The sequence below is a fragment of the Nesoenas mayeri genome (genome assembly GCF_963082525.1).
Source record: "Nesoenas mayeri genome assembly, chromosome: 2".
Taxonomy (NCBI): domain Eukaryota; kingdom Metazoa; phylum Chordata; class Aves; order Columbiformes; family Columbidae; genus Nesoenas; species Nesoenas mayeri.
The window spans coordinates 86,700,005-86,726,079 of record NC_137543.1 but is presented as its reverse complement, the minus strand read 5'-3'; the positions used below and the strand labels follow the sequence as shown (position 1 = coordinate 86,726,079).

General features: G+C 34.2%; 1 protein-coding gene across 1 annotated transcript in view; it reads right to left on the bottom strand.

The window, feature by feature from the left end:
- Positions 1-26,075, bottom strand: part of CDH10 (cadherin 10) — a gene marked incomplete at both ends in the record, with an annotated part of 60,078 nt that overhangs the window by 7,944 nt on the left and 26,059 nt on the right. Inside the window, 6 exons of the mRNA XM_080338637.1 lie at positions 5,228-5,349; positions 7,616-7,752; positions 11,818-12,071; positions 14,930-15,117; positions 19,979-20,146; positions 20,720-20,839. Coding sequence (XP_080194763.1) covers positions 5,228-5,349; positions 7,616-7,752; positions 11,818-12,071; positions 14,930-15,117; positions 19,979-20,146; positions 20,720-20,839 — 989 coding nt within the window. The remainder of the gene's footprint in view (positions 1-5,227; positions 5,350-7,615; positions 7,753-11,817; positions 12,072-14,929; positions 15,118-19,978; positions 20,147-20,719; positions 20,840-26,075) is intronic.

Genomic DNA, 26,075 nt, shown 5'->3' with positions numbered 1-26,075 from the left:
ATGGAAATCTGCAAAGTCTTTTGTTTCCCTGGAATTCTCATAAAATTATTCTCCATGATACTATATCAATGTGATATATGCTGTTTTACACATGGTTTCATATAGTGCTGTTTTCCTCTTAGATCAATCAATCATGGGATAATCCCATTACACCCACAGTAAATTGCCTCCCCTTGCTAGCAATGTCACAACGCAGTAACTGTGGGGAAGCCACTTCTCTATCTGAAAATAGTCAGGAAAGTAAGGGCTCAAAAGTAGTCAAAAAGGGGTTTTAGCCACTAAAAACTCATAAAACAGTAGAAACAAGTTTGATGCGTAGGCTGTCTATTCCAATGCAATTTACCTTTGTGCTTGGTAGGTCCTCTTTGAGTATCAGTTCTATCCACTATTTAAATAAATGGTTATTTTTTTCTAAAAGACACTATACATTTGCTTTTAGATTTTGTACAAAGAACAGAAAAACAAAGAAAAACAAAACAAAAAACAAAAACCCACAACCATTTAGAAACCCTATATTGACTTTCATTACAAAAACTCTCTCTTGCCAGAGTAAAACAAAGTACAACTTTGAGAGGTTTTGAAAAAAGTTCTGATATTGCTAGAAACCCTGGCACAAGATCTATGGAAATATACTGAAGGAATTAAGTAAGAATAAATCAGCTGGAAAGGGACAAGAAAAAATATTCAAGTAAATGGACTACAAACTGTAGCATGACAAAATAAATGAGAGAGATGTCAAAACCAAAGTTAACACTTCAGAATCAGATAGTATAAGAAAGTTACATAAAAACTTCTAAAAAAATGAAGGGAAAACTGAATATTAGAATTTAGTCTTTCAACAGATATATATTTTAATTATTTTTTGATGAAAAGAAAAATTATTAGAAGGGCACTTGGTGAAAATAATAAGGAAATTACTGGAAATGTAAAGATACTGAAAGCCATGCTTAAGCAAGCTTTGGGAAAAATATCCCTGATTTTTTTAATTTTTTTTTTTTATGGGTCAGATGAGTTGATAAGAAGAAAAACAACATAAAAAGAATTGGTTCAAGAAAGCTAATATGTATGTATAATCTATGCTGTATTAAGATACAGGAAATTAAAAAAAAAAAAGAAAATAATAAATCATTCATATTTTAAAATGTCTTTTAAAGGCAATCCATGATGAACTAGATCAACTTATGTAACATTGGGACATATGAAAAGGGAGTGGGCATGTATAGATTTGGTAAGATGAAGGCTAAGAACAGCAAGACTGAAACAAGCACACTCGGAGACCCAAACAGACAAAAATACAACTTTTCTCATGGTTCAGGGGCTTTGAAAGCTGCAGGGAACCATGCTGTTTGTTTGTTTCATGCTTGTGGCTCAGGGAGGTAGTCCTTCAGAGAAAGGACACCGTCTTTGAAAAGACCAGAATGCCACTGGGCACCCATGATGGCACCAGTCTGTTAACAAAAAGCCTATGGATTCGTTACTTAGTGTTTTCAAATTTTGTGGATATAACCCCCCAGACATAAGTATATATATGTATTATAATGGCCAGAGCAGGAGGAAGTGGTGAACAGCCAAAGGGAAAACAGAAAACTAAGTAGTTTTCCAGCAAACTCCAGTGGCCCCAGCGCAGGGCACAGCTGAGCCCCTCAGCCACGGGTGGGCACCTCGGGGAAAGCCTGGGGAAGAAAGGGCAAAACGCTGCCCAGCAGCCAGGGCTGAGGGAAACCGTGTGAGAAACAGCCCTGCCAGCCCCGAGGGGAGAGCAGGAGGAGGGGACTCCCCTGTGGCCCTGGGAGAGACCCCGCTGAGGCAGGTGTTTCCCTGCCGCCCTGGAATGCAGCAGATTTATCCAGAAGAATGGCAGCCCATGGGGAGTACCCACACTGGAGCAGGGAGAAGTGTGAGGAGGAAGGAGCAGCAGAGAGGATGAGGTAGACTAGTCTGGTATGAGGGGGTGATGGTGAGCCTGTAAAGGAGGGAGGATGGAGGGAAGGTGTTCAAGTTGTTTTGTCTTTATTTCTCACCACCTCTAACCGATTTTTACCTGGCAGTAAATTCATTTAGTTTTCCCCAAGTCTACTCTGTTTTTTCCAGTGATGGTAATCGGTAAGTTATCTCCTAGTTGTTATCTCAACCTATTTTCCTTTTAATCTTATTTTCTCCCCCATCCTGTTGAGGAGGGAGGGAGTGGCTGAGTGACCACTGGCTGCTGTCTAAGGTCAGCTCATGCCTGCTTTCTTTTGGCCAGTTGTTTACAAAAGGAGAAGAAGGTCCCCTCCTCTGACCACTACTTTAGGGAAAGTGAATATGTTGGAAAAACATACCGAGGCTTTCATGTAAAATATCTCTAAAGTAGGACTGACTCCTGCTTTCTACACTGATTCCTGACTTTTAAGTTAGAGGATTTCTGGAGGCTGGCTGCTGAGGCTGCCAAATATGTGGCAGCTGGGAGGTGACAAAACCAGTAGGAATCCATCTGCACAGAGACTCTGCTCCTGGCTCTTCTCACCTGGGAGTGGAGGACAGCTGAACTTCTTGGTGTACAGGGCTAAAGCAGTCTGAGCATTTAACTCCTTTCTTCCCCTCAGCTCCTACTAAGTCAGCTTTGTATAGCTCGTATAAATGTCCATGTGTCTTTTATGCCATCACATTGAGATTCTCCTTATTTTTTTTGAGTGAAGGGTTGAAAGAACAACAATCATCAAAATGTGATTCTGCTCCAGGTGCTGCTTGTTTGTGGCTTGACCTTTTGGAACAGGGCATCCCCATTATTTAGAAGGTCACAGTATGATCTGACATCAGCAGTAATAACAAGGAGGGAAGCAATCACAGGCCCTTTAAGTGACTCAGACTGCAAAAATCACATTTCATAAAAACTACTTTCCATCTCTTTTGCTATATAGATGCATGAATGTGTATGTGTACATACATACACATCCATATATACAGTGTATGTGTCTATATGTGTAACTGTATATATGTATTTGTTTATATTCTATATATACTTCTATATAAATTGAGGGAATGGAAATTTTAAAGGAAAATAAAGACACTGTAAAGCTATAATATTCATTAAAGTGTTTGTCAGTAGGAGATAGGAAATATTTAAATGAGTACCACAGAATTTGTGACTGATAGCATATCATAATAGTTTCAGTGAAGATTTAAATCTGATCATGAATCAAACATAATTATGAAACACTGAAAGGAAAAAAATTGCATAAATGTGGGAAGAATCACACTTAGAGAGCCGTGTTCAGTATGAATTGATTAGATTCAGTCTCTCAGGACAGACTGGATTCCAAATTAACAAGCCTTGTTTAGGATCTACCAGTAAGCAACAAGAATATAATTACATTCAGATAGATTATTCATGTTATCTAGCATTCAATTTTTACTCTTCCTGTGAATTGTTTCCTTTAAACAATCATAAAGAACTCATTTTTAAAAAAAAAAAAAATGTTTATAGGTGTTTTAGTAAACTTGGTACATATTTTTTTTTTTTTTCTGATAAAAGAGACACTACTGAGCTCTATAACAATTTAAATTAATATTTATGTATATGTACACTTATTTATCTTGTCATTTATTAGTAATAAATAATTGCTGTTTGTTTTTTTTTTTCATCTTGTTAACTAACAGTCTTTTCTGACTATAAACAGAAAACCAGTGTATTGCAGAAATAGCTTTTATATTTGCTTTTAAATCAGTATACTGACCTCAATATTTAAGATAGCTCAGAAAAATGGAGTTCCTCACAATATGTTTACATAAAAATATAACTGTTCTGTTAAGGATTTCCTGTACCCTCTATAATTAGTAACATGGACAGAACAGATTCTAAAAACTCTAATGAGCAAGATTTGTGGATTAATGTATTTAGATGTATTCTTTTTACCAAGGATATTTTTTGTGAAACTGGAAGAGGAAAATTGAGTGCTTTACTTTTCCGATTCTTGATCCATACATCATATTGCAAATTATGGAAGTATTACTTTAGCATTTATAGGACACACTGCAACTGTCAAAAATACTAGGTGTATAACCAGTGGTTTCTATTTATCTAATTACTTGAATTCTCTTATAAATCTCATAACAGACAAACGTCCTTGCTTGGTACATTTAGATATTTTATGCATTAAAAAATTTGGAGTTTAAATTCTCTGTTTCAGTTTCTAATTGATGTTACTTTAGAAAGTAGAATGGCAACCTAAATGTGAAATTTGTAATACAACCTGAATGCCACATCTGTAGGACTTAAACAGTTAAGAGAAGCTGGCACTCACTTTCTATTCAAAAGTGCTAAAATGATTACACAGAGATACTGCTGCTACCATTTTAAAGCATCTATTGTTGGCTGACGGTGCTCTGGGACATGCTATGCTGTAATAGGAAATCAGGTTTTTAACAGTTCTAATAAGCAACTGCCTATTAGGAGCTAGATATTAAGCAGTGAAGTCATTTCACTTAAATCAAAGTACACATACTGTAGCCTCTAAGAGGTGAAACAAAGTTATCATGGTGACCCATTAGAAGAAAAGTGTGTTTTGTACTTTCAGAAGTTTTTGATGCAATAATAAAAGATAGGTCTAACAATCACAAAAGAAAAACAAACAAACAAACAAACACATCAACCACAAACAAACAAACAAAACCCCCAAACAAAAAATCAAACTAACAAATAAACCAAACCAAACCAAAAAACTAAAGAAAAGAGAAGAGAAAAAAGAAAAGAAAAGAAAAGAAAAGAAAAGAAAAGAAAAGAAAAGAAAAGAAAAGAAAAGAAAAGAAAAGAAAAGAAAAGAAAAGAAAACAAGGTGTGACAGAAGTAGGTGTCTGCAATCACCATCAGCATGGATTGAAATATATCTGAATTTTAGTATTTGAGAGTTATTGAAAATATAGATTAAACTTTTTAGTAGTTACATATAATATTTTACTTTGTGAAAACAATGACAAAATTCATTATGAGCCCATGTCTTGCACATATCTAGTCAGGATTTAACAGTATTACAGGGCTAAGTGAAGAAAAGTGATAATCGATACACTGATGCTATTGTAATATATTGATATTGCAGTCCAAGCCTCACCTACAGAGCTACTTTGCTTTCATTTTTAACATTTCAGAAGCCATTTTGGACATGATTTCTCCCAGGCAATAGGCCAGAACAATCTATAGTTAAGCACCATACCAAAACTGAATAGTCAAAAGTGTTTATCAAAGGCATACCTGTCCAGCTCTTGCATTTTCACAGACAAAAGTATCGTAGAATACAGCGAACTGTGGTGCATTGTCATTAACATCCAAAATTCTTACATAGACAGGAACACGAGTGGTATCTTTGGGGTTGTCTGACAGGAGAAGAGAGAAGAATAATGAGTTTTTCTTCCTACTAAAAGTTTTCTGTGTTCTTCCGAATTTCCTTACAATATACCTGCAAGCTTAGGTATGAAACTGGTCAAAATTTAGCATACAAACTGCTAGCAAGTAAGAGTCATGCCTCCTGAAAACAAGAAGATGTTTTGTTTAGAGTAAAAAATAAAGTATTGGTATCTAGTGAGCAATTAAGCTTTTACATGAAAACAGAGGCTGCAACTGTATACAAATACAGTCTATGAAAAGTATGCCCATTACCATACAGACAAATTGGATTATTTGGTGAGCTTAAAGGTATTATTCTGCTATAAAGTTTTGATTTTTATTTTTGAAATGATTTGTGATCTGTTTTGTTTTACACAGAAAAGACATTTTTAACTTTGTGTCCACATATTTTGAAAATTTTTCAAGCCTGATCTTCTCTTGTGCCTTAAGAAAGAGGGAGAAATTGCAACAAAGCCAACGAAAGTATCCTCCCCTCAAATCTAGTAAAGAATTAATTAGAATCAGAGCTTTTATGTTTAAATTGCTTTAAAAAATATGAATGTAGATTTTCAGACCTTAGGTTAAGAAACAAGAATAGTGACCTCCCCCTTGCCAAATATCAAACCCCTAGTATTAGAGTGCCCTCTCATTAGTATAGGTTAATTCAGGAATACAAGTGTCCCTGTTCCCACTTGCTGATCTAGTTACCATACTAAGAATCTGAAATAATGCCTGGGAATAAAAAAGCGCAGCCATTTCTTGAAATTCTGCTGGCTGGTGACTAAATACTATGTGATTTTGCAATGTGGCTAGAATAAATAACAAGAGAGATGATTCAAAATTACTTCTTTAAGCTGCTGCAAATATAACAGTAAACATATAGGAGTAGCTGGCATTATGTTCACCTGTTATTAATAACACATTTGCTAAAGAGTGTGATGTGGATCTTTTTGACTTTCTGAATTGTTTAAAATGGCAAGTTTAGGGCATTGTTTTTCATATTTTTTTACGTTTTTGTACTAACTTTCCAAATGAGTTCTATTCTTAACACTGCTTTCCCATTGTGTCATGCTTTGCAGGTTATACTTTTAAAAGCTTTAAAGACATGTACCTCCTCTTTCACTTCTTTCTCCAAAACTGATGTATTTCTTGAGAGAATGCTAGCTACTCCAACTACCTACAGAATGTAAATTTGCTCAGAGTATCCTGATGAATATAAAGGCTTAGAACTATGATATAAGCATACAAGGATACTAAGTTTTTTCATTATACAAATACTTCTGAAAGTATTCTTACAACATTGGACAGCACTGTGAAAGTTTGTACACTCCAGACCATGCATTGCAAGGAAAAAAAAAAAAATAGTTTTGAAAAAAAAAAGTACAGCTACCGGGTATGCTCAATACAATGAGCCTATTGCTCTGGACTACAGAAATGGGGACAGGCACGCTAAGAATGGTTAATAGGCTGGACACAATGTTCCATTTAGTTCTCTGCAGTGTAGTTCTTGCCAGCCACGCTTCACTGTTGATCAGCATTTTTTTTCTTTTTTTTTTTCTTTTTTCTTTTTTTTTTTCTTTTGACTAATGCAGAATTAACCTTAAAAAACCAGTGTTTTTGAAAGCAAGTTATCCTCACTAGCTCATTTCAAAGATCAGAACTTCGTCCCTCAGAAATTTTTCTATCAAGTGATTAGAGTCAATTTCAATAATGTAGTAGGTTTAGGAGGACCTCTGCTTTTGCCTTTGTACTTTTAACATTAAAATATCTACAGAAAACTGATTTAAATAGTAAATGCTACAGCTTAGGTATCAAATTGAACCTAACGTGTAAAAGTATTGATTCCAAGAGCGGCAGGTGTAGACACCATAGGAAGAGATAATGAAATTACTTCTAAGGAAATGAAGGGAATGATAGAGATGAAAAAATAGATTACCATCCTGAACTCTGCTATTATAACAGCAAAATCATGTCATTGTCCTCAAAGAAAAGGAAGAAAACAAAATTACTCCAGTGTTGTTATTTAATTGGGTAACATTTCAGAATTTACTTGGATATTAAAGGTCAGAGGTGAAGTTGGTAACGAAAAAAGCAAAGAGGAGACAGCTACTGTTAGCTACCTCCATTTTACTTTCCCAGAATATCTAATAGAAAGGGGCGGGGGGGAAGGAAGGGAGGTTTTTTTTTTTTTCTTATGAAGTCACAGCTGTAACTTTGCAGGCTAAGGAAAACTGAAAAGAGACCAAATTGGCTTACTGATCTCAGCTGCTATAACGCTAAGATTGTGCCATTGAGATATCTCACGGTCAAGTGGCTTAGATGTATAGATGGACCCATTTCCAGAATGAATGTTAAATATCCTGTCAAGGTCAGTATGACGATCCAGAGAAAACCTAAATATGATAGAGAAAGGAAAAGTATTGTCAAAATGATAGAAAATGGAAGAAAGCATATGTTTCATGAAAAGTCAATATAGCTTTTAGGCTCTGTTACATTACAGAGGTTATTTTTGAGAACACATACATTTTGTTTCTATAAACATGACAATTCTCAAGGTTAGTTCCATAGAATTATGAATAAAAATTGCAATAATTTAATAAATATGATACAATAGTGTAATATTTGATCATCTGAGCTTTTATAAACATATATCAGAAAAATAAAAAATAAGTCAGAATTTTAATATAATAATTAAAGAAACATTTTAATCCTGAAAATAAAATTGCCTTTGTTATGCTGTTCTTTCAGACTGAGACTGACAGCTAACTTACAAGCTTTTCAGAAGTATTGTTATAAGCTCAGCTTCTACATTTTAGGACATACTAATTTACTACAGATCAGGTTAAAAAAACTCTAAAAATAACTTCACATGCAGAACTTTCATTTTCATGAATGTACTGATGTTAGAGGACCTTCTGTGTTGTTATAACTGCTGTACTTCTGCAGGCAAAACTTCTACTACCACAATATGACAGATTGTCAAACTACAATCAGAAAATTGTTTTTTCCTCCATTTTTTTCTAATATTTAACAGTGCCTTCAAAGTTAGGATTGAACCTTTGATGCGGAAGTAAATGTAGGACTTCGTGAAGTACAGAACCTTTATCTAACTACCTGGCAGATCTGGGCCAAATTAAAAAAAAAACCAAAAACCAAAAAACTTGCTAGTATACTTGCACAGTGCACTCAAAACAATTGCTCATGTTTCTATGAACTTTTATGAGTGATCTAAAGAGTTCATCAAGTGTATCTGTTTTTACTTAGAGTACCTAACTAAACTGAGCCAAATGAAAAAATGTTGTAATGAAAATAATGTCTGTAATAGTTTGGTGAGTTTTGTTTGCTCACTTTACCACATACAATACATAAATATGTAAAACAAGCAAAACCCCCAAAACCAAGCCAACATCAAAATGAACACACAAAACCAAACCAAACAAACAAAAAAACAAACAAAAAAGGAAATGAGAACAGCCAAAAAAGACTTCTGAAAGTGCAGGAAATACTTGCTCAGATTATTTTTTTACTACTGGCTCAATATAATAACTGTTAGTCAGAATTAAACAAAAATCTGCTTTTCAGAGCAACTAGATTTAAGATGGTTTGTTTCATATGATAAGCATTTGATTTTACTCCATCCATGGAAGGAGTTTTAATGAGGAAAAGAACTTATTTCGACAGTACTTATTTCAACAGTTTTTCAATACACAATAATCACTTCTCTAGCTAACGAGATCTATTCCACATTATTTCATTTAAAATTCTATAGCATTTGATAATAGCCATGATATCAGCACATACTTTTACCCCATCACATTACTTCTAACAACTTGCAAATGCTACAAAAATAATTATTTTCAGAAAATACCTCCATATTCATTGAAGAGAAATAGATATTAGTGCATCAGGGAGCTATTAGCACTTGATTTATAGGAAGCCTAACTTTTGTAGAATTATAACAGAATAACAACAGAAATTAATATTTTAAAATAAACAGTTAAACAGAAAAAAAAAAATGAATCAATTCTACAACCTGAATCTGAAATATTTTTTTAATAGCAGTATTAAAGTATTATAGAAAGTGCCCTAGTTTCAAAATATCACAAATTTCAAAATACTTTAATTAAATGTGAGTTGTTCACTTTTGGGTAAACACATAGTGCTTTCTATTTAATATTGATACTGTAAGAAGTAAAAGCTTGTAAAATCTTGTCCTAGGTAATTATTGTTTGAATAAATATACAAGGTTTCTTTAGAAGTTGAGACACAGAGCTAATACTAAAGAGAATTCTATCTATGCTTTACAAATTCATTTAAAGTTCTTGTCTTCAACTAGATAGCATTAAATGAAAGCTAAAAGAAATGACTGTACTATGAAGAGTATTATCACAGGTATCTTAATTTTTTTCGTCAGGAGAACTAGGTCTATGTTCAATGGTCCATTTCAATATTTTCAAAATTAATTTGTGTTTATTGCCATTGGTTTGCTCCACCTGTCTCTTCTAAATTATTTTCTATGAGACAATGAAAGAAATATCAAAAGGACATATACAAAATAATTGTTATATTGTTATTCTGTGTAAATAATAGTGATGAGGGAAATAACCTGCCACAGTTCTTCAATTCGTCAAATTGTGTAGAAAACAAAATAAGTGCAAGCTCCAAGTCTGTTCTTTTTCCAGTTATGGTTTAGAAAAATGTAACTACTAAAATTGTCGGTTGTCTCATGCAATTAGTGTGGATAAAGATGCAGCGCTCAGTTATTTATATATTCTTAAATTTTAGAGGCTTGGTGTTTTCTCCTGTCTTTTCCATACACACAAATCACCACAGAAGAAAATTAGTTTCAGGTTCATTTCCTAATCCACTTTCACCATCTGGGCCTCATTAAGAAGTATGTGGCAATTGACTTCAAAGTCAGTAAATAAATTTATTTTGCCAGAATATAATTTTTGTACTTTGTTCGGCATTTCAGACAACACACATCCAATTTGGACAGTGTTGTCTTGCCTATTTCTTAAAACTTATGTTTTATAGAAAAATAAACAAAAAACCCCACACCAAAATATAGTTTACTACATTCAGCTAGATTTGATGTAGCATCCAGTAATATACAGTGAAAAGATTTTTAAAGATATACATCTTTCAATATCTAATTTCTTGGTGTATTTGAGCATACACAAAGATGATTTTATCCTGTATAGCAATCACTCTGGCAAGCCTACAAAGCAAGGAGGCACCAGCCACAGCAGATGAGATCAGCAGCAGGGCTGACCAGAGGAAGCATTAGAAAGCTCTGTACCCCTCCTGGGCTGAAGACCGGTGATGCAATTTAACCTGAGCTAGCAATAAACCTGCAATAGCTGCTCGCTCACTCCTCCCCTCCCCCATCCTCAAACTGGAGAGAGAATTGAAATGGAGGGGAGAAACTCAGGGACTGAGACAAACAGAGTTTAATAAAATAACTAACACAAATATATACCACCACTACTACTAATATAATAATAGTACATATAAAATAAAAAATAGAATATAAAGTAAAAGCTACTCAATGCAGTTCCTCATGAACTCTGTCCACAGTGAGCAGCTGGTCCTGGGAAGGAAGAACACCCTGATCCTGAACAGCTGATCCTGGTGAGAGAGAAAAAGGCAGAAAGGCCCAGAGGCCCACTGCAAAATGGCAGGAATGCAAAAGGCCAAACTAAAAGAACTCCTGAATGGAACTCAACTGAAAAGGAGCAGAACTGAAATGGGTCTCCATCTCCTCAGCCACAAAACCTGACTATCCTTAAATATGTAGCGTGAGACTAATGGCACGGAATATTCTCCATGATCAGGCTAGGTGTCAGTCAAGGTCTGCCCCATCTATGCCCCACTTCCTCGATGCCTCACACCTTCAGACAGAATGCTCCCAGACAACAACGAAGATAAGAGTAAACTCATACATTCTCTTTCTTCCAGCTAAAAAACACTGGCAAGTTACTTGAAGACAAACATTAGTTCTGGCCTGGGGTGTTATATTCTCGTTCTCAAACTAAATCCAAATGACCATGCTAGCTATAAAAAGATAAGTTTCTAACTTCAAGAACAAAATTAACTCTCCTTCAGTCAAACCAGTACAACTGATTTGGCAGTTTTTCACAGTGTGAAGCAAGAAGTAGTTCTAAAGAGCCTGCTTGAAATCAATGTGTAATTTTATAAGTTTTCTGAGATTTGAAGTACTAGAAAACATTTCCTGTGTCACTTGTATGCAAGTGAATAGGCTGTTCCCTGAGGTGTTCAGAGACTTACGGATAGCATAGTTTTCAATTCTGTCTATCTCTGGGACACAAATAAAGAACAGGATAAAACATTAGTATCTTCTTGTTGTGAAAATGTGTATGTGAAAATTCAAGTAGTATTACTATTTGTCTTAATTTCTTTAGCAGACATCGTGTTTGCAGAGACTGCAGTCTTACCTTATCAGACTTGATGCCGAATCAGGATCCCGTGCCATTACTGTTCCTATTATTGTCCCCAGCTCAATATCTTCATGCACCTCAAAAAGGTAAGAAGATCTGCTGAAGATGGGAGGTTCATCTACATCTTCTACAGAGATTTTCACAATAGTTGTATCTTTGAAAGGCCCAAGATAATAGAAGCGTGGATCCACGTGGGTATTCTCAGCTTCTACTTTCAAGGTATAAAGTCGTCTCGTCTCATAGTCCAGTGGCTAAAAGTGAAGATGATGATAAAGTTTATCAAGTTACATTGCATATTGATAGATGTTTACCTATATACATAATGGAAACTAAAGAGGACTCAAACCTTGTCAGATCTTGCCCTGAGTTGGGGGAACCCTAAAACAGTTTAAGTTTTCCACAGCATAGGTATCACTTTCTCCAGTAAGAAATATCCATTTTTTTTTAGAGAAAGTATCTATTCCTAAATATTATTTGAATTATTATAGCACCAATGATAAAAAGAAGAGTTTCACTGCAAATTTAGCAATTATTTAGTGAATTTTGTAGCTGTTTCACAAGAATATGGATTTGAAACAATCACATAAGCATTTAAAATACTTGGAATACAGACTTGAAATACTCACATTTCAGAACAAGGTACTAATATTTTTCAGGAAATACTATAAACTCTTGGATGTTCAAAATGGTCTGAGTATCTTTACTGTCAAACAAATGTAGCTAGCTTTAAGTATCAGGAAAGTTTTAGGTTTCTTTTAAGGAGGGTGCATGTGTCAAAGTTCTCTATATCTAGAGAAACATTAGGAGATTAATCTTGTTCCTTTTCATTTAATTTAATGAATACAACATCAGAGATTTTTTTCTAAATAGATTTGACATTTTTGTCAGCAGTTCTTTTTTAAAATGTGGGGTGGAAAGTTTCAGGGTTATAATTAGAAACCATTTTGGATAGAAAAGAACCTCTATTCCTTCAAATTTTTCTAACTGTCATAAATGAAAAGTGTTAGCTGATTAATGACACTGAAAAAATGAGCAAGCTGAGAATGTACCTTTCTGAAATAAAGACTTCATTAACTCCCCCAAAATCTCAGGGAGATATCAAACTGGTGGTTTTCATTCATCAATATGGGTGGTAGAAAATTTGTGGTTTTCTGCCTAATTGCTTTTAAATACAAATTACCCTTCATGACAGATGCCAGAGTGACAGCCTAGAATTTTAAATATTCTATTTAAGAGTAGAAAGATGCAGTCCAATGAAAGAAAGAGTTTCTGCACTGCACTTAACTCCTTTTTAAAAAGCAGTTAGAGCAGAAGGGAGATTATCTACGAATATAATTGAGAAATGCAATGCAGTGCTGCTATTTAAGCTAGATCTGAGAATATTGTTGTGTCTATAAAGTTCAGAGTGCTTCTATTAAGGGATGCTGCCTTCAAGCCTAGAAGGAAAGAGGCCATCTTAGTCCTGCTTTATTCTAATTAGTTGGCTTAATTTGCCAGAAGATGCGCCACACAGATGTAGTTAACTTGCTACTAGTACATTCACGTCCAGTTTGGACATCTTTTCGGGCTATGCTATGAAACATGGATATAAAATCCGTGGATTATACAGGTATTCCAACATATCACCAGTTACTCTAATATACAAAATTGTGGTAAAGCAATCATTTTGTCCATGAGAACTTGTATAGAAAAAATTCTTTTGCAGCAGGTGTAAAATTCAGACTTAGTACCTTAAGGGCTCAGTAAAGGAACACTGTCTATTGGTAGTTACTAACTGTTGAAACTGGAAATGACAATCAACATGGCTAAATAATGAAAAAATAAAGAATATTTTAATAAATGAGCAAACTGAGCATACTGTTTTCTGTGCTTTCCGAATAAGCTACTTATTTATCAATATGAAAAAACATACTGAAAATGGCAAAATGTGTCAGATTGCTAATGAAAGAATGAGAAGATATTGTTAATTAACATTTATTGGTGACATTTTTGGAGCTGCTGTGTTATAACTTATGAATGCTTTATGCTTGATCTAGTTGTTAGGCTGATGTTTTTTGTTTTTGTTTGTTTGGGGTTATTTTTGTTTTGTTTTCAAAAAAACACAATGATATGATAGTCTGTGTGAATAATATGAAACAAACAAAAAAGGAGCAACTTAAGAGAAGCCTTTGCAAACTTCTAGGAAAAGGAAAAATATTGGACCCTAAACTTTATATTTTCATTCCTTTACAGATAAACTACAATGCTGACTATGAACATAGTATGAATGTAGAAGAACATAGAGATTAAAAAGGAAAGAACTCTGATCTTTGCAGAAGATTGTTTCTTTGGTTATAATTATCAAGAAATGTTGAAATATAATTTATAGTAGTGTTTAATTTGTTATTCTGTGCTTAAGGAGATTTGTTTTAAAAGCTAATATGAACAGTGCTTTATGCTGCCTGAACTCTTATAAACACATCTCAAAATCCCAAAGAAAAAGAGTGATGGACTTCTGGAAGGGAAATTGTCGAGGAGTAAGAGAATGACATTCCTAAATCTGAGATCTTACACCTCTGGATGCTCTGACTTGCAAGACGGAGGGCGGAACTAAAGCCAGGGACACCGTCATTATTCACTGCTTCCATGTTAACCAACTGACGTGTTGGAAACAGCAATAAAGTAACATAGTCTGTGACTCGGCTTCTGTGAGTGTGTCTGTGTTCTGGCATACACTGGTTGCTTAAGTTGATGAGAATCTCCTAGGTAAATGTCTCTCTGTAGTCAGTGAACTGGATATTACTTGCTGAAGATTATGGGTTATGTGAATACTGAGAAGTCTGTATTTGAAATCAGAGATAATTAACACTAACACATTGAGGATTGCCCATTTTTTATATACTTCACTGACAATAATTCTTTAAACCTATTCTGTGTCTCAGGTATTGTTACTGCCTGTTATTTCCAGTTCATCTTGAAATGAAATAGAACTATTCAGTCACTTATGGAGGATGCTTTCAAGTGTTAAGCAGTTAGAACATGTCAACACATGAAAATCACTTTTTTCCAGTGAACATTTGTGGCATAACATTGACATCAAAAACATTTAGTGAATATTGTTAATATACACCTTTCGCACAGTTATGATGCCTTCCTGTGTGTCCTTCTGTGTCACAATATCAAACATATCTGTCCCATCACCATCTATAATTCTGTACTCTACTTCTGCATTTTTTCCAGTGTCTGCATCTGTGGCTTTGATGCTGCCAATGGCTGTCCCAACTGGAGAGGACTCGGGGACACGGAGGTGGATGGTACCTGTCAAAGAGACAAACAGCCACTCAGGAGCCCCAGAAGCCATTACACATGCATTAAGTAACATTGTGTCACACAATACCCGATTGCATATTTATGTGTATCTTTTATTGTAGACAATTCGCCATTTAATCCTGGAAGGATGGGTAAAATTTGAGGCAGAGGAAAACTTTAGGTAGAAGGTGGAAAACAAAGTCATAGAAAAACAAAATAATAGAAAAGTAAGAGAGAGAAAAGGACTCTTTTCTCCTATCTGAAAAAACAATTGACTATGTCTGTACTTTTTTTCTGTACGTCATTCCTGAAACAACATCTGGAGAGACTGTTCTGTGTTCTTTTCAGGTTTCACTCTACTTTTTTCCCATCAAATCTACGGTGAATCTTTTGGGATACTTTTTACATCTATTTGATCATGGAAAGAATACAAAGAACAGAATCCCCTGACTTTGCTGTCCAATGCTGAGCAGCAGATTGACATTTCAGCTTTCAAAATTAGATGGTCAGATACAATATTAAATAAATTTGAATGACATTTTAATGCAGGGGTAGGTTTTTGAAAATCCACAAGCAGAAGCTGTGTCTATATTTGTTAAAACAGTTAATTGGTACTTAAATAAGGCTTATGAAGATTGCGATTTTGGTTTTGTGCTACTTTTCCTAGTTCAGTTGTATGCCTTATTGTGGTGTCACACAGGTGATAAAAAACTTAGGAATAAAGCTGTCGTAATTCAGACATGTTGCAATAAATTGAAATAAATATGCTACCATACATTTTAGTATTCTATGTCCTAGCTTTACTGTGAAAACTGTAAATTAGAGATGGGATCTCTGGTCCCATCTGTTAGAACATACAGTAGGAAAACACGTGGAACATATAATGGACTATGAAAAATTCTCAGAAAAAGATTTTTAAATGAATGCAGATACAGCTGTCATTCCAAAGATGAAAGTTAAGTCATTAAAGCTCTATTGTGAAATATTTTCTTCTCTGGTGGTTAACTGTTCTATGATTTTCTGTTTGACTTAGAAACTTCCTAGATTAAGTAATGTAGGTAGAAAGATAGTTTAGTGTACAGTAGCAGAAAACTGGAAGTGCTACAGGCCAGCAGCCACAACAAGAAAAAGTTGAACAGGCTACCTAAAAAGTGACACAGATACATCTTATTACAAATAAGAAGTACAGAAAAGTCCTTAAAGGGAGTTATTTTGTCCAGTCAGGAAGAATTGTGGCAATTGATTGGTGGCAAAACAGTACGAGAATGCCACCGGCAACAGGATCTTGTCATGTCTTCAGGAAAGCACAGGTGAGTCATTCAGGGTTATCAGTGTCTTTTAATATACTATATTAGATGCCAGCTACAGGGTGACAAAGGAACTGGTTTTGGGAACTCCTATTATTCATCAGGAAGTTTGAGAGTTTCTCTCATTTTACAGAACTAGTGTTTTTGTTGTTGTTCCGTTATCTTATAGTTTTCTAAACTTAAAAAAAAAAAAAAAAAAAAAAAAGTAGTTAGCTTTTGATATGAAAGTAATATACAGGAAGAGAATTAATGCTTTATCTTGCGTTTGCTCTGACATTTTCATTACCTTTCTCTAATAACTGAATCTGTGTGTTTTGTTTTGTTAGTATATAATCCCTCTGTAATCTCCTAATCGTTAAAAAACAGACAAACAGAAGACAGCCTCTGCTCCCATTTACTATTTATTCAGTACTATGTGAGACTATGGTAAAAGACCACTTTTTTTTTTTTTTTCCCCCAGTTAATATTTTATGTCATAATTAGTTTAATGGTGTGTCAACTATTCCCCACACTTTTTTCTGAAGTGTTTAAAGCTACATCCCTAAGCTATGCCTTCTGAACACTACTTCAACTCTCACTGCAATAGCCAACTAATCAATTTAGTCTACAGATTGATAAAAGCTCATATCTTGAATTGCTAATAAGTTATTGGAAACAGTGAAAATAACCGGAAAGGTATCTGAAAGATAACTTTATGTCTGATCTACCCATTTATAGAAATCTCTGTCATAGTATGAGACACTTCTTTTTAATTATTTTTGTCATTGTAGACATTTAATGAATTGAGTAAATATGGAATGAAGTGCAGCTTAGACACTGTATCGGAACACAAACTACACCAAACTGGAATTATTCTTGCAAAACTCTGCCGTCAATAAATTTTCTCTCACTTCTCTTCTGCGCCAAGAAAAGTAGTTTACAGTTTGTATTTTCTCCAATGAGTGATCTTTCATTTGTCTGTCAAAAATAAAAATGGGAGGTTCAAGGAAAGGAAAAGCTTTTCCATATACTAAGGAAATCAGATGGAAGATTAAAGTCCACACACTTGTGTCTGGAAATACTTCATTCAGTGATAAAGAATGAGAAAACAATCTTTTTCATGTTTACCCTTCTTCCTATTTACTCTTGAATAGGCATATAATGTAAATATTTTTATAGAATAATCCAGACTATAGTCTCTCAGTAGACATCAGTTTCCGTAACTCACATACACTGACTTTCAGTCAGACTCAAACTCCTAAGGCTATAAGCCAGTTTTCCATTTGTCATTGGTCAACACCATCTCCTTACCTCTGAAAACACTTGGAAATATTACAGTTGAAGCAGAGAACCAATACCTGAAATCTCTTGGGGCCTTCCTGGGCAGAACTTTCACAACATTTTGAATTTTATCATTTTACCTCAGAAGAACAGTCACTGCTACCTATATGATTTTCAGGAGATCTTTTTTTTTTTTTTTCTTTCTGATCAAGTATGATAAAATATAATGCATAGAATTTTCCACAATTCTAATATGACATCCTTCTGGAAGAAGTTTAATCTGTGCTGAAACATTTTATTGAAGCATATATCTGTAATATGCTACTGAGTCCTGTAAAGACATAATGGATCTTTTAATATTTTTCCCGGTCATTTATAAATCTGATATTAATATGATTGTCTCATAAACCCAATACACAAATGTATGGCTTTTATTAATGGAATAGAATAAGAATAATTTAACTTAATCAGTATCAATTCCAGTAGTCCTATTGAACTCTATTAAAATTTGGAATAATTAGAATATCTATTTGCATTTTGAGATTAAATATAATGATTTTTATAAAAAGTCAATAGGTATTTTTACTTTCATATACCTAGTAAAATGGGTCAGCTTTATAAATATTTTAACTTTCATTTCCAGTGAAGCACACATTTATATCTAGCAAAGATATTGACAGAGAGTAGAGAGAAAAAATAAAATTAGCAAACAAAACAAAACAACAGCACACCCCCTCACCATGAGAGTAAGAATAAAAGATTCTTTAAAGCAAATGTCACATCTGATTTACACTGAAATGAACAGAAAAACGCAGGGATATTTCTGGGATGCTAGATCAGATCGTCATCTGTCTCAAATATGAAGTTGAACTGCCACACAAGTAATGTAAAAATGGTCTAGAAAGTTGATTCCATCATTCTAAGTATTAATTTATCACACTGTTGAATAAAGAAGAAAAAAAAAAAGGAGCATAAATATGCATATTTGATGCTTATATTCTGTCTTAAAATAAACTGTTGAATTTAGCTTTTCTGCAAAGCTTCGAACATGACAGCTCTTTGAATAGCCTTCCTCAGTAGGTCCAGAGAGTAGTAGCATTCCTCACCTGCACAGCACTGGAATTACTGTAATCCTCAATATACAAATGGAAACAAGAAAAGAATAAATAAAAAAGTTGTGGAAATAGAAAGAACAGGACAAATTAACAATAAGTTCTGTCCAGAATGGGGCCTGTGTGGAAATGCACAAACCGTAAGTACTCCATTGTTTATGATTTTTGTATTTCAAGTGTGTATATGAAATCACATGGTGACAAATATCTTAGCTGAACACATATATATCAACTACAGTATTAAACTGAACAAAATTATATACTACATTTGTGCCATAAAGAACATGTTAAAAGCAGAATGATTTGAAGCACATTCCATTATTTTGAGCCTGAAGGCTGATCATAAGTAACTACTAGATTCAGTAGACTTATACAGAACAAAAAATGAATGGTGAATATACCATCTTTTAGCTACGGTTAAGATAATCCTTTAACTATTATGTATGTCCAAACCACCTTGTAAATGTTACAACTTCAGTATATGTAAAAGGCCTCAAATGTATTTAAAATGCTTACGCTCTAACAAGTTTGATGTTGCATGGTTTAGTATTTCCATATTACATAGAGGCCAAGAAAGCTTTTATATTTTAGTCTGAGGATACAAAGGCTTGATAGTGTACTATCAGAAGTTAAAAAAACATAAACAAGGCTTCGGTAAACTTAAACTGAAAAAAAAAAAATGTAATTTACTTTGGGAAATGTTCTATTAGATCTTGTAGCATTGTAACTGGAAAAGTACAAATCTGCTTGATTCCCTTCAAGTAATTTCTTTTCCACATTCTTCATGATTAATATTTAAGCAGATACTACAATTCAAACACTTCTGCATATCTAGAATTAGTACATGTTTTATTATCTAGTAGGGGAGTAAGTAGGATTAAATAATAGGTAAGGCAAAAGAAAAACATTGCTCTAATGCTCTTATGAGTCCACCTATGACGCCCTTCCATAGTACTGGAAATTATTCCAGGTTTGCTGCGGTTATATTTGACCGTGAAACTGTTTTCCTAACAAACAAATGCTGTAACATTAAATATACTTCTTTAATAATGGTGAATAAATCAGTTCATAAGCCTTTTGTTCATGTGTGCCCCATAATCTAGATTTACTCTAAATTAAACCAGATGGTGATTGCTTAACTCTTTAGTTTGAAGCTCTTACAATGCAAGGCAACTATTAAATGCAGCTTACTCTGGGAGAATCGGGGTGGATTGTCGTTGACATCAGTCAGCGTGATGTTCACAGTGGTGGTCCCCGATAATCCACCCATCTGGCCTCCCATGTCCTTTGCCTGGATAACTACCTGGTACTGCTCCCTGTTCTCTCTGTTCATGTTTGGCAAAGCCGTCCTAATGATGCCTTAAATAAAGAAAGAAAAAACAAAAATTGTTAATAATCTCTTTATTTTTAATGTGCAGCAATCTGATTTTTTTTTGCATTAATATGTGAAATATATTTCCAAAATATTCATTTCATGTTTTAAAGTACAAATTTCTGTTTATAAGATTTACAAATAGTCTTCAGTACAGGTTCTTTGTTGAACAAACCTTAGATCTGCATCATAGTTTCCGTTTCAGTTTACATTTCATGCAAAAAATGATTCAAGATATTTATATACCAAGTTTATGAGTAGAAAGAACACCTTTTATTAGTGCAAGTAGAGCTATCACTACAAAGCTTTATTCTTGCCTTTAAACTCAGATCTTTAAGCTACCAACAATACCACTGTAAAGTTACTTATCCTTCATAGTGTCAGCTTTAATAACTCTAAGGTTTTATATTTATTATAAGAATTATCAATTATGAGAAAAAGGCAAGAAGTATTTAATTTCACTTAGTTTTTAAATTTTTTTGTGTGTGATTTAAGATTTTTGAAATGAAATAAGAAGTCTACAGTTTATGGTAAATGGAAATAATGATGTTTTTCTTTACCTGTTTCTGGTTCCACAGAGAAATATGGCTGGCCTTGAAGTATGCTGTAAATTATTCTGGCACTGTTTCCATATGAAGGGTCATCAGCATCAGTAGCAGTAACTTGCACCACAGAAGTCCCTGAAACATCCAAAGTCAGCTTACTTTCACATAGTACTGAGTGAAGGTCCAAGAACATAAATTTCCATTAAAACTCCAGAGAAAATTTCATCTAATGGTGACTGGACTTTTCTAATATATTTATGATCTTACAGTCACATTTAAGGGCATTCTTCCCTGTTTCAGGATCTCATTCTACCTAAATTGAATCTAAACTTGCCTATTTCAACAAATGTGATTCAGGTCTAATTAGCAAAGGTACACAATAGCTACAGTTGAGCTGAATTCTTATCCTTATCCAGCTACAATAATTTCATATTTATGTATTCTCTTCCTCTTTTCAGAAGACTTCTTTGTTTTTATTACAATAAATATCTGATTTCCATTACCAAGAACAGTTTTTATATTTTGGGTTTTTTTTGTCCAATTATGTCAATATGACATGAAACTACACATACAGGAACATGACAGAAAAAGACTATTAAGCTTGTCATTGGAACTTGGGGAAAAATAGTCATCAGTTCTCCCTACCTTTTAAGTGTTAATATAGATAGTAGCAGAAGAAATATTGCCATATGGACTTTTAAATCTTCTGGGTATTTAGAGTCCAGATCTATTTCTAAACTTCAAGACCATCTCTAAATTTTAGTGGAATATACCAGTCCTTCAAAACATGAAATGCTTATCATTGCCTCTGCCATTTCTTGCTGAATCAAAATAGTTTCTATATCCTGTTCCACCAGATAAATAAAGTATCAACAAGGCTCTCCCCTATTGTACCTCCGTAAAGTGCAGATATTGATTTTAAGTATATAGGAAAGAAGTGAAAAATAAACAAGGAAAAGAAAATAAATCATCGCATGCATGTGACTAGTCGGTCACAGGCTATTCTGAGGATCAGAAGACTTCCAAATGTATTTCTCCTTTTATCCAACTTCTTTTCCTCCACCAAATACTGACAAATATTGTGAAATAAGAAACCTGTAAATCCAAGCCACTTGACACAACTATTTATTGCCTCATAGTTGACTAGATCACATATTTATTTTAACATAAATAGAAAGGCAAATAGAAATAAATCCTAAGCTTCCTGTGTTCGGGATTTCACAAGATGATGACACATTTGCTTTTGACAAGTGGATTGTTCAGTCATGAACAACTGTGCCAATATCAAAGGAATGAACACAGGCCTGACTATTGAATGAGAGATGAGTTCTCAGGAATGTTCAGTTTTCAACTGTCATAGAACAGAAACACTTTTTTCAGTGAGTCCTCGAAACTACTTGCATCTCACAAAGAAGATATAATTGGCAAATTCCTGGTTATAGTACTACTGGTATTAAAATAGAATAAATCACTGATTTAACAGAATAAAGCCTCAAACACAAAAATAAAATTTTAAAAATATTAAAAATTTCTACACAAGTATAATGAACAAAAAAGGATAAAAATTATTAATACTGTCCACTGTACTAATGATTGATTTAGTGGTCATCTAGAATAGGGCTGAGACCGAAAATCTGAACATCTTTATTAGAATGTAGGTGTGGTAGAGCTGTCCTAAAACCTTCATCAGTTTCCAATTCACAAATATATCACCAACCAAACTGAACTCCATTTGTTGATATATGTCCATCTTACTATTCTGTTAAAAGATACAGAGGCCTTTTGGTTGAATATATTTAAAGTTCTGAGGACTGTCACCCTGATTCTGAAATGCATTTTTTGGATCATCGTAGTGTGTAACAAAATGCAGCGCTAGTATGTATACTTAGTCCTTAAGAATATTTGCTCTGAAATAGCAAAAAGTTGTTATGTAAAACAAAGATAAGAACAAATCCCATTCAGTAACTTAATTTGCATGAAAAATGAAGAATGTGTTTAATAGCTTTAAAATAAATAAAACCAGAATCCACTTGCAATTTAATAATATGTGTCTAATAGTTACTGCTGCCTCAGTTATGAGCATCATAAAGCACATATATTAATTAATGTTGGTTTAATACACATATACATGAAGCAGAACAAATCATATGAGCTATCCTCTATAGCTTCAATGAGCATGGCTGCATATACACTCAGTAAAATCTGTCAGACACTGAAGACTGCAGATTTGATCCTATTCCCTTTGAAGTCTGTGGGACGAGACTTGAGCTCCTTAATTTCATCACTATCACACAGCGGGATTTACTCAGTGGGCTGTGCTTAGAGTAACATACACCCCACTCCCCAAAAGCAGTAAGGATGAGCTACGCTTTTTAATGTTGCCTCATCTGTTTGGCTTTTGCTGGCCAGCCACAGGTCAGGTACCTGGCAGGAAAAGTGCAAGTGCAGAGCTACAGTTCTGCCTGTCATATAGGATGCAGAAGTCACCACTTTGATCTTGGCCCTTGCTCATAAGAGGAAGAGAGACATGCTCTCTAGGTTTTTGCTGAGGGATCAGTGATTCTATGAAAAACTTGGCAGAAATTATGCAAAGAAGTGAACAGGAGGTTTATATCAGTATATCAATTTGTCAGTTATGTTGTGCACATCAGCTGTCAAACCATCATCTTGTTTTGCTTTGGTTCAGTTCACTGAAGACACTGAAGACCACTGATGCTCAATACTACAAATATATTGTTTGCTCTGCCCTGAAGTGTGCACCAGAAATCTGAAGGCACTGAAGACTGTCAGTCGTGTTGGGATTTAAAAGCTACAGTGTGAGTGTGACTTAGCCAGCACTGCTTCATCTGGGCCTTGTTCTGTCTTTTATATATAGGCATAGATTGCCTCTGATGAGGTTGGTAAGAATCTTTGGCCTTCAGGATCCAAAGCCTAGTCTGATCTTTGTAGGAGTAGATAAAGGAAACAGTGATAATAATATACTTGAGAATATGCACCCAGCGACATTATTAATAGCCACTATGAATTCTGTAATTTTCTTCTTTCATACTTGCAAATTTTATTATATAATAAATTAGAATTGTATTGTGGTGAGCTAGGCCCAGAAATAAACAGTCATTTGTCAGATTATGATAGTTCTCAGAGGGCATATTTTAACATAATTTTAATTAGAATGTTTGGATCTCCCTAGGACCTGCTATTATAACAGTAATTAATATATTTGGCCCTTTTTCTTTGCAAACATCTTCAAACACTGTACAAGTATTAATGACTTTGACCTCACAATGCATTTATGATGTAGACATATAAGATAATTAACTTGGAAAAAAACCCCACAGAATATCCATTGCAGAACTGAATTTGAAAGTTGTATTTCCTTTTTCTTACTCCCAACTGAGTTACGGGATATTTAACTATAGCAAGTACCCTCCATAGTAAATTATTCAAACAAATAACAGCCAAATTAATAGAAATTTTCTGCTCTTCCCAGCAGAAAAGAGAGGAAATAATGATGTCTGTTCTCCCCTGAAATATACAGCAGAATAACAGAGAAGTGAAAAGGGCTACATCTTCAGGGAAGTTGATGTCAGAAAGGTCTTGAAAAAAAAATAACCTGGAAAAAGCATCTCAGTGGATATTCTTTTAAAGAAAACAAACAAATAAACAAACAAACAGTTTAATCTTGGTTATTTTGTTTGGTTTGGTTTTGGTTGTCACTTTTTGTCCCCTCTTCTTATGGAAGGATTTGTGTGGAGAGTGAAATTGGAGTTTGTAAAAAAATCTGCAATATAATCATTTGAGTTTTCAAAATGTGTTGTTATTGATATTATGAAATTGGAAGTCAGAAGATGCAAAAGGGTTTGGTGACAGAACTATTTTTTAAAAAAATGTCTTTGTTAATGGGAAACAAGAAGGAAGTGCTGTAAGACAAATGCCAAGACAGAGAGGACTAAACATTGGGAATTGGTGGAAAAGTACTCATGAGGGAGTGTACAAAAAGCCAGGGAGGAAGCCAAGCAACTAATTCTAAATGCTGTCTGAAGAGAAAGACAAATAGATACCTACAAGTAGAGATGACAGGCGAACTGTAGGACACCCAACTTGTAGTTCTAATGTAAACCCAGAGGGAAGTTACATCTTATGAAGCATACACTGATATCCCTAATTCAGGAGCAGAAAAATCCAACTAGGGAGCATGCCATATGGTAGAAATAGCTCTGAAGGTATAGGTTGGAGTCAGGATAAGGAATGATTAGACAAACTTGACAAAAAGCTACCAATAGGCAAAATCCACAGGAAAATCTGTATAGGGGAAAATAGACTCATCTGCAGTTCTGAAAATAACCTTCAAATGACCAGAAAGAGATATACAGGTGAAGAATATGATGAATAGAACATAAGATTGTAGTCAAAACTGTAAGAATATTCTGAGTTATAATCTTCGAAAGTAAGGGAAGGGAAAAAAAAAGATAAAGAGGAGAAAATATTGAGTACAAAGACTTCAGGAGAACAAGATGTCTCCTAGGATATTGACCTAACTGCAAGGTCCTGAAGTTGGCCTATCTATCTCTGCCTTTAGTATGATTAATGAACAGCAGAAGAAAGATTGACAACAAAGAATTTATGGGCCTTTGTCAAGACAGATAACAGAAATAACCACATTCTTAGGCATCCATCTGGTTAATACCACAGCCTGAGGAAGAAATCAGAACTGATATTCTAAACTCTGCCTAATGTTTTCAGACACTTATAGAAAGGTTATATCTTTCCATATGCTCACAGAGGTAAGTACCACAGAAGCAGACAGATTCAATGCAACAGTACAATTACATCTAAGACTACAATTTCTCTCAGCATTTCTTACGTCAACAAGTCTGATGTTTTCTTAGCCCATGGCCAACAGCACTAGGAAAATAATGGGCTACTTGCAATACTAAAACTAAAAAACAAATTAAAAATCTGGAGAGAGCTAAATAGAGCAATTCAGAAATTTCTGTTTTCCTTTTGATGGGGAAATGCTGTTGTCACAGCTTTTTTTTTTTTCCCCATAACCTTCTCATTTATATTTCTGTACTAAAAATGTTTGAATTGCATGATGTCTGAAAAAAGATACAGATTTTAAAATATTTTGTAATTAAGTATGTGATATTTCATTATTATGTAAATGTATGAAGACTATTTAACATGCTGAGTTAAAATTTCTAATTAATTATATTTGCCTCAAAAGTTTTGTGTAGCTTGTTCTATTAGAAAATTTCTCCCCTTCTCCATTCCATCACAGATGAACGTATGCCTCTATGAATCAGCCATAAAGCTTGAAGTCATAAAGCTAAAAGCAAATTCTACCTATCAGGTAGTCAGAAGTCTAGCA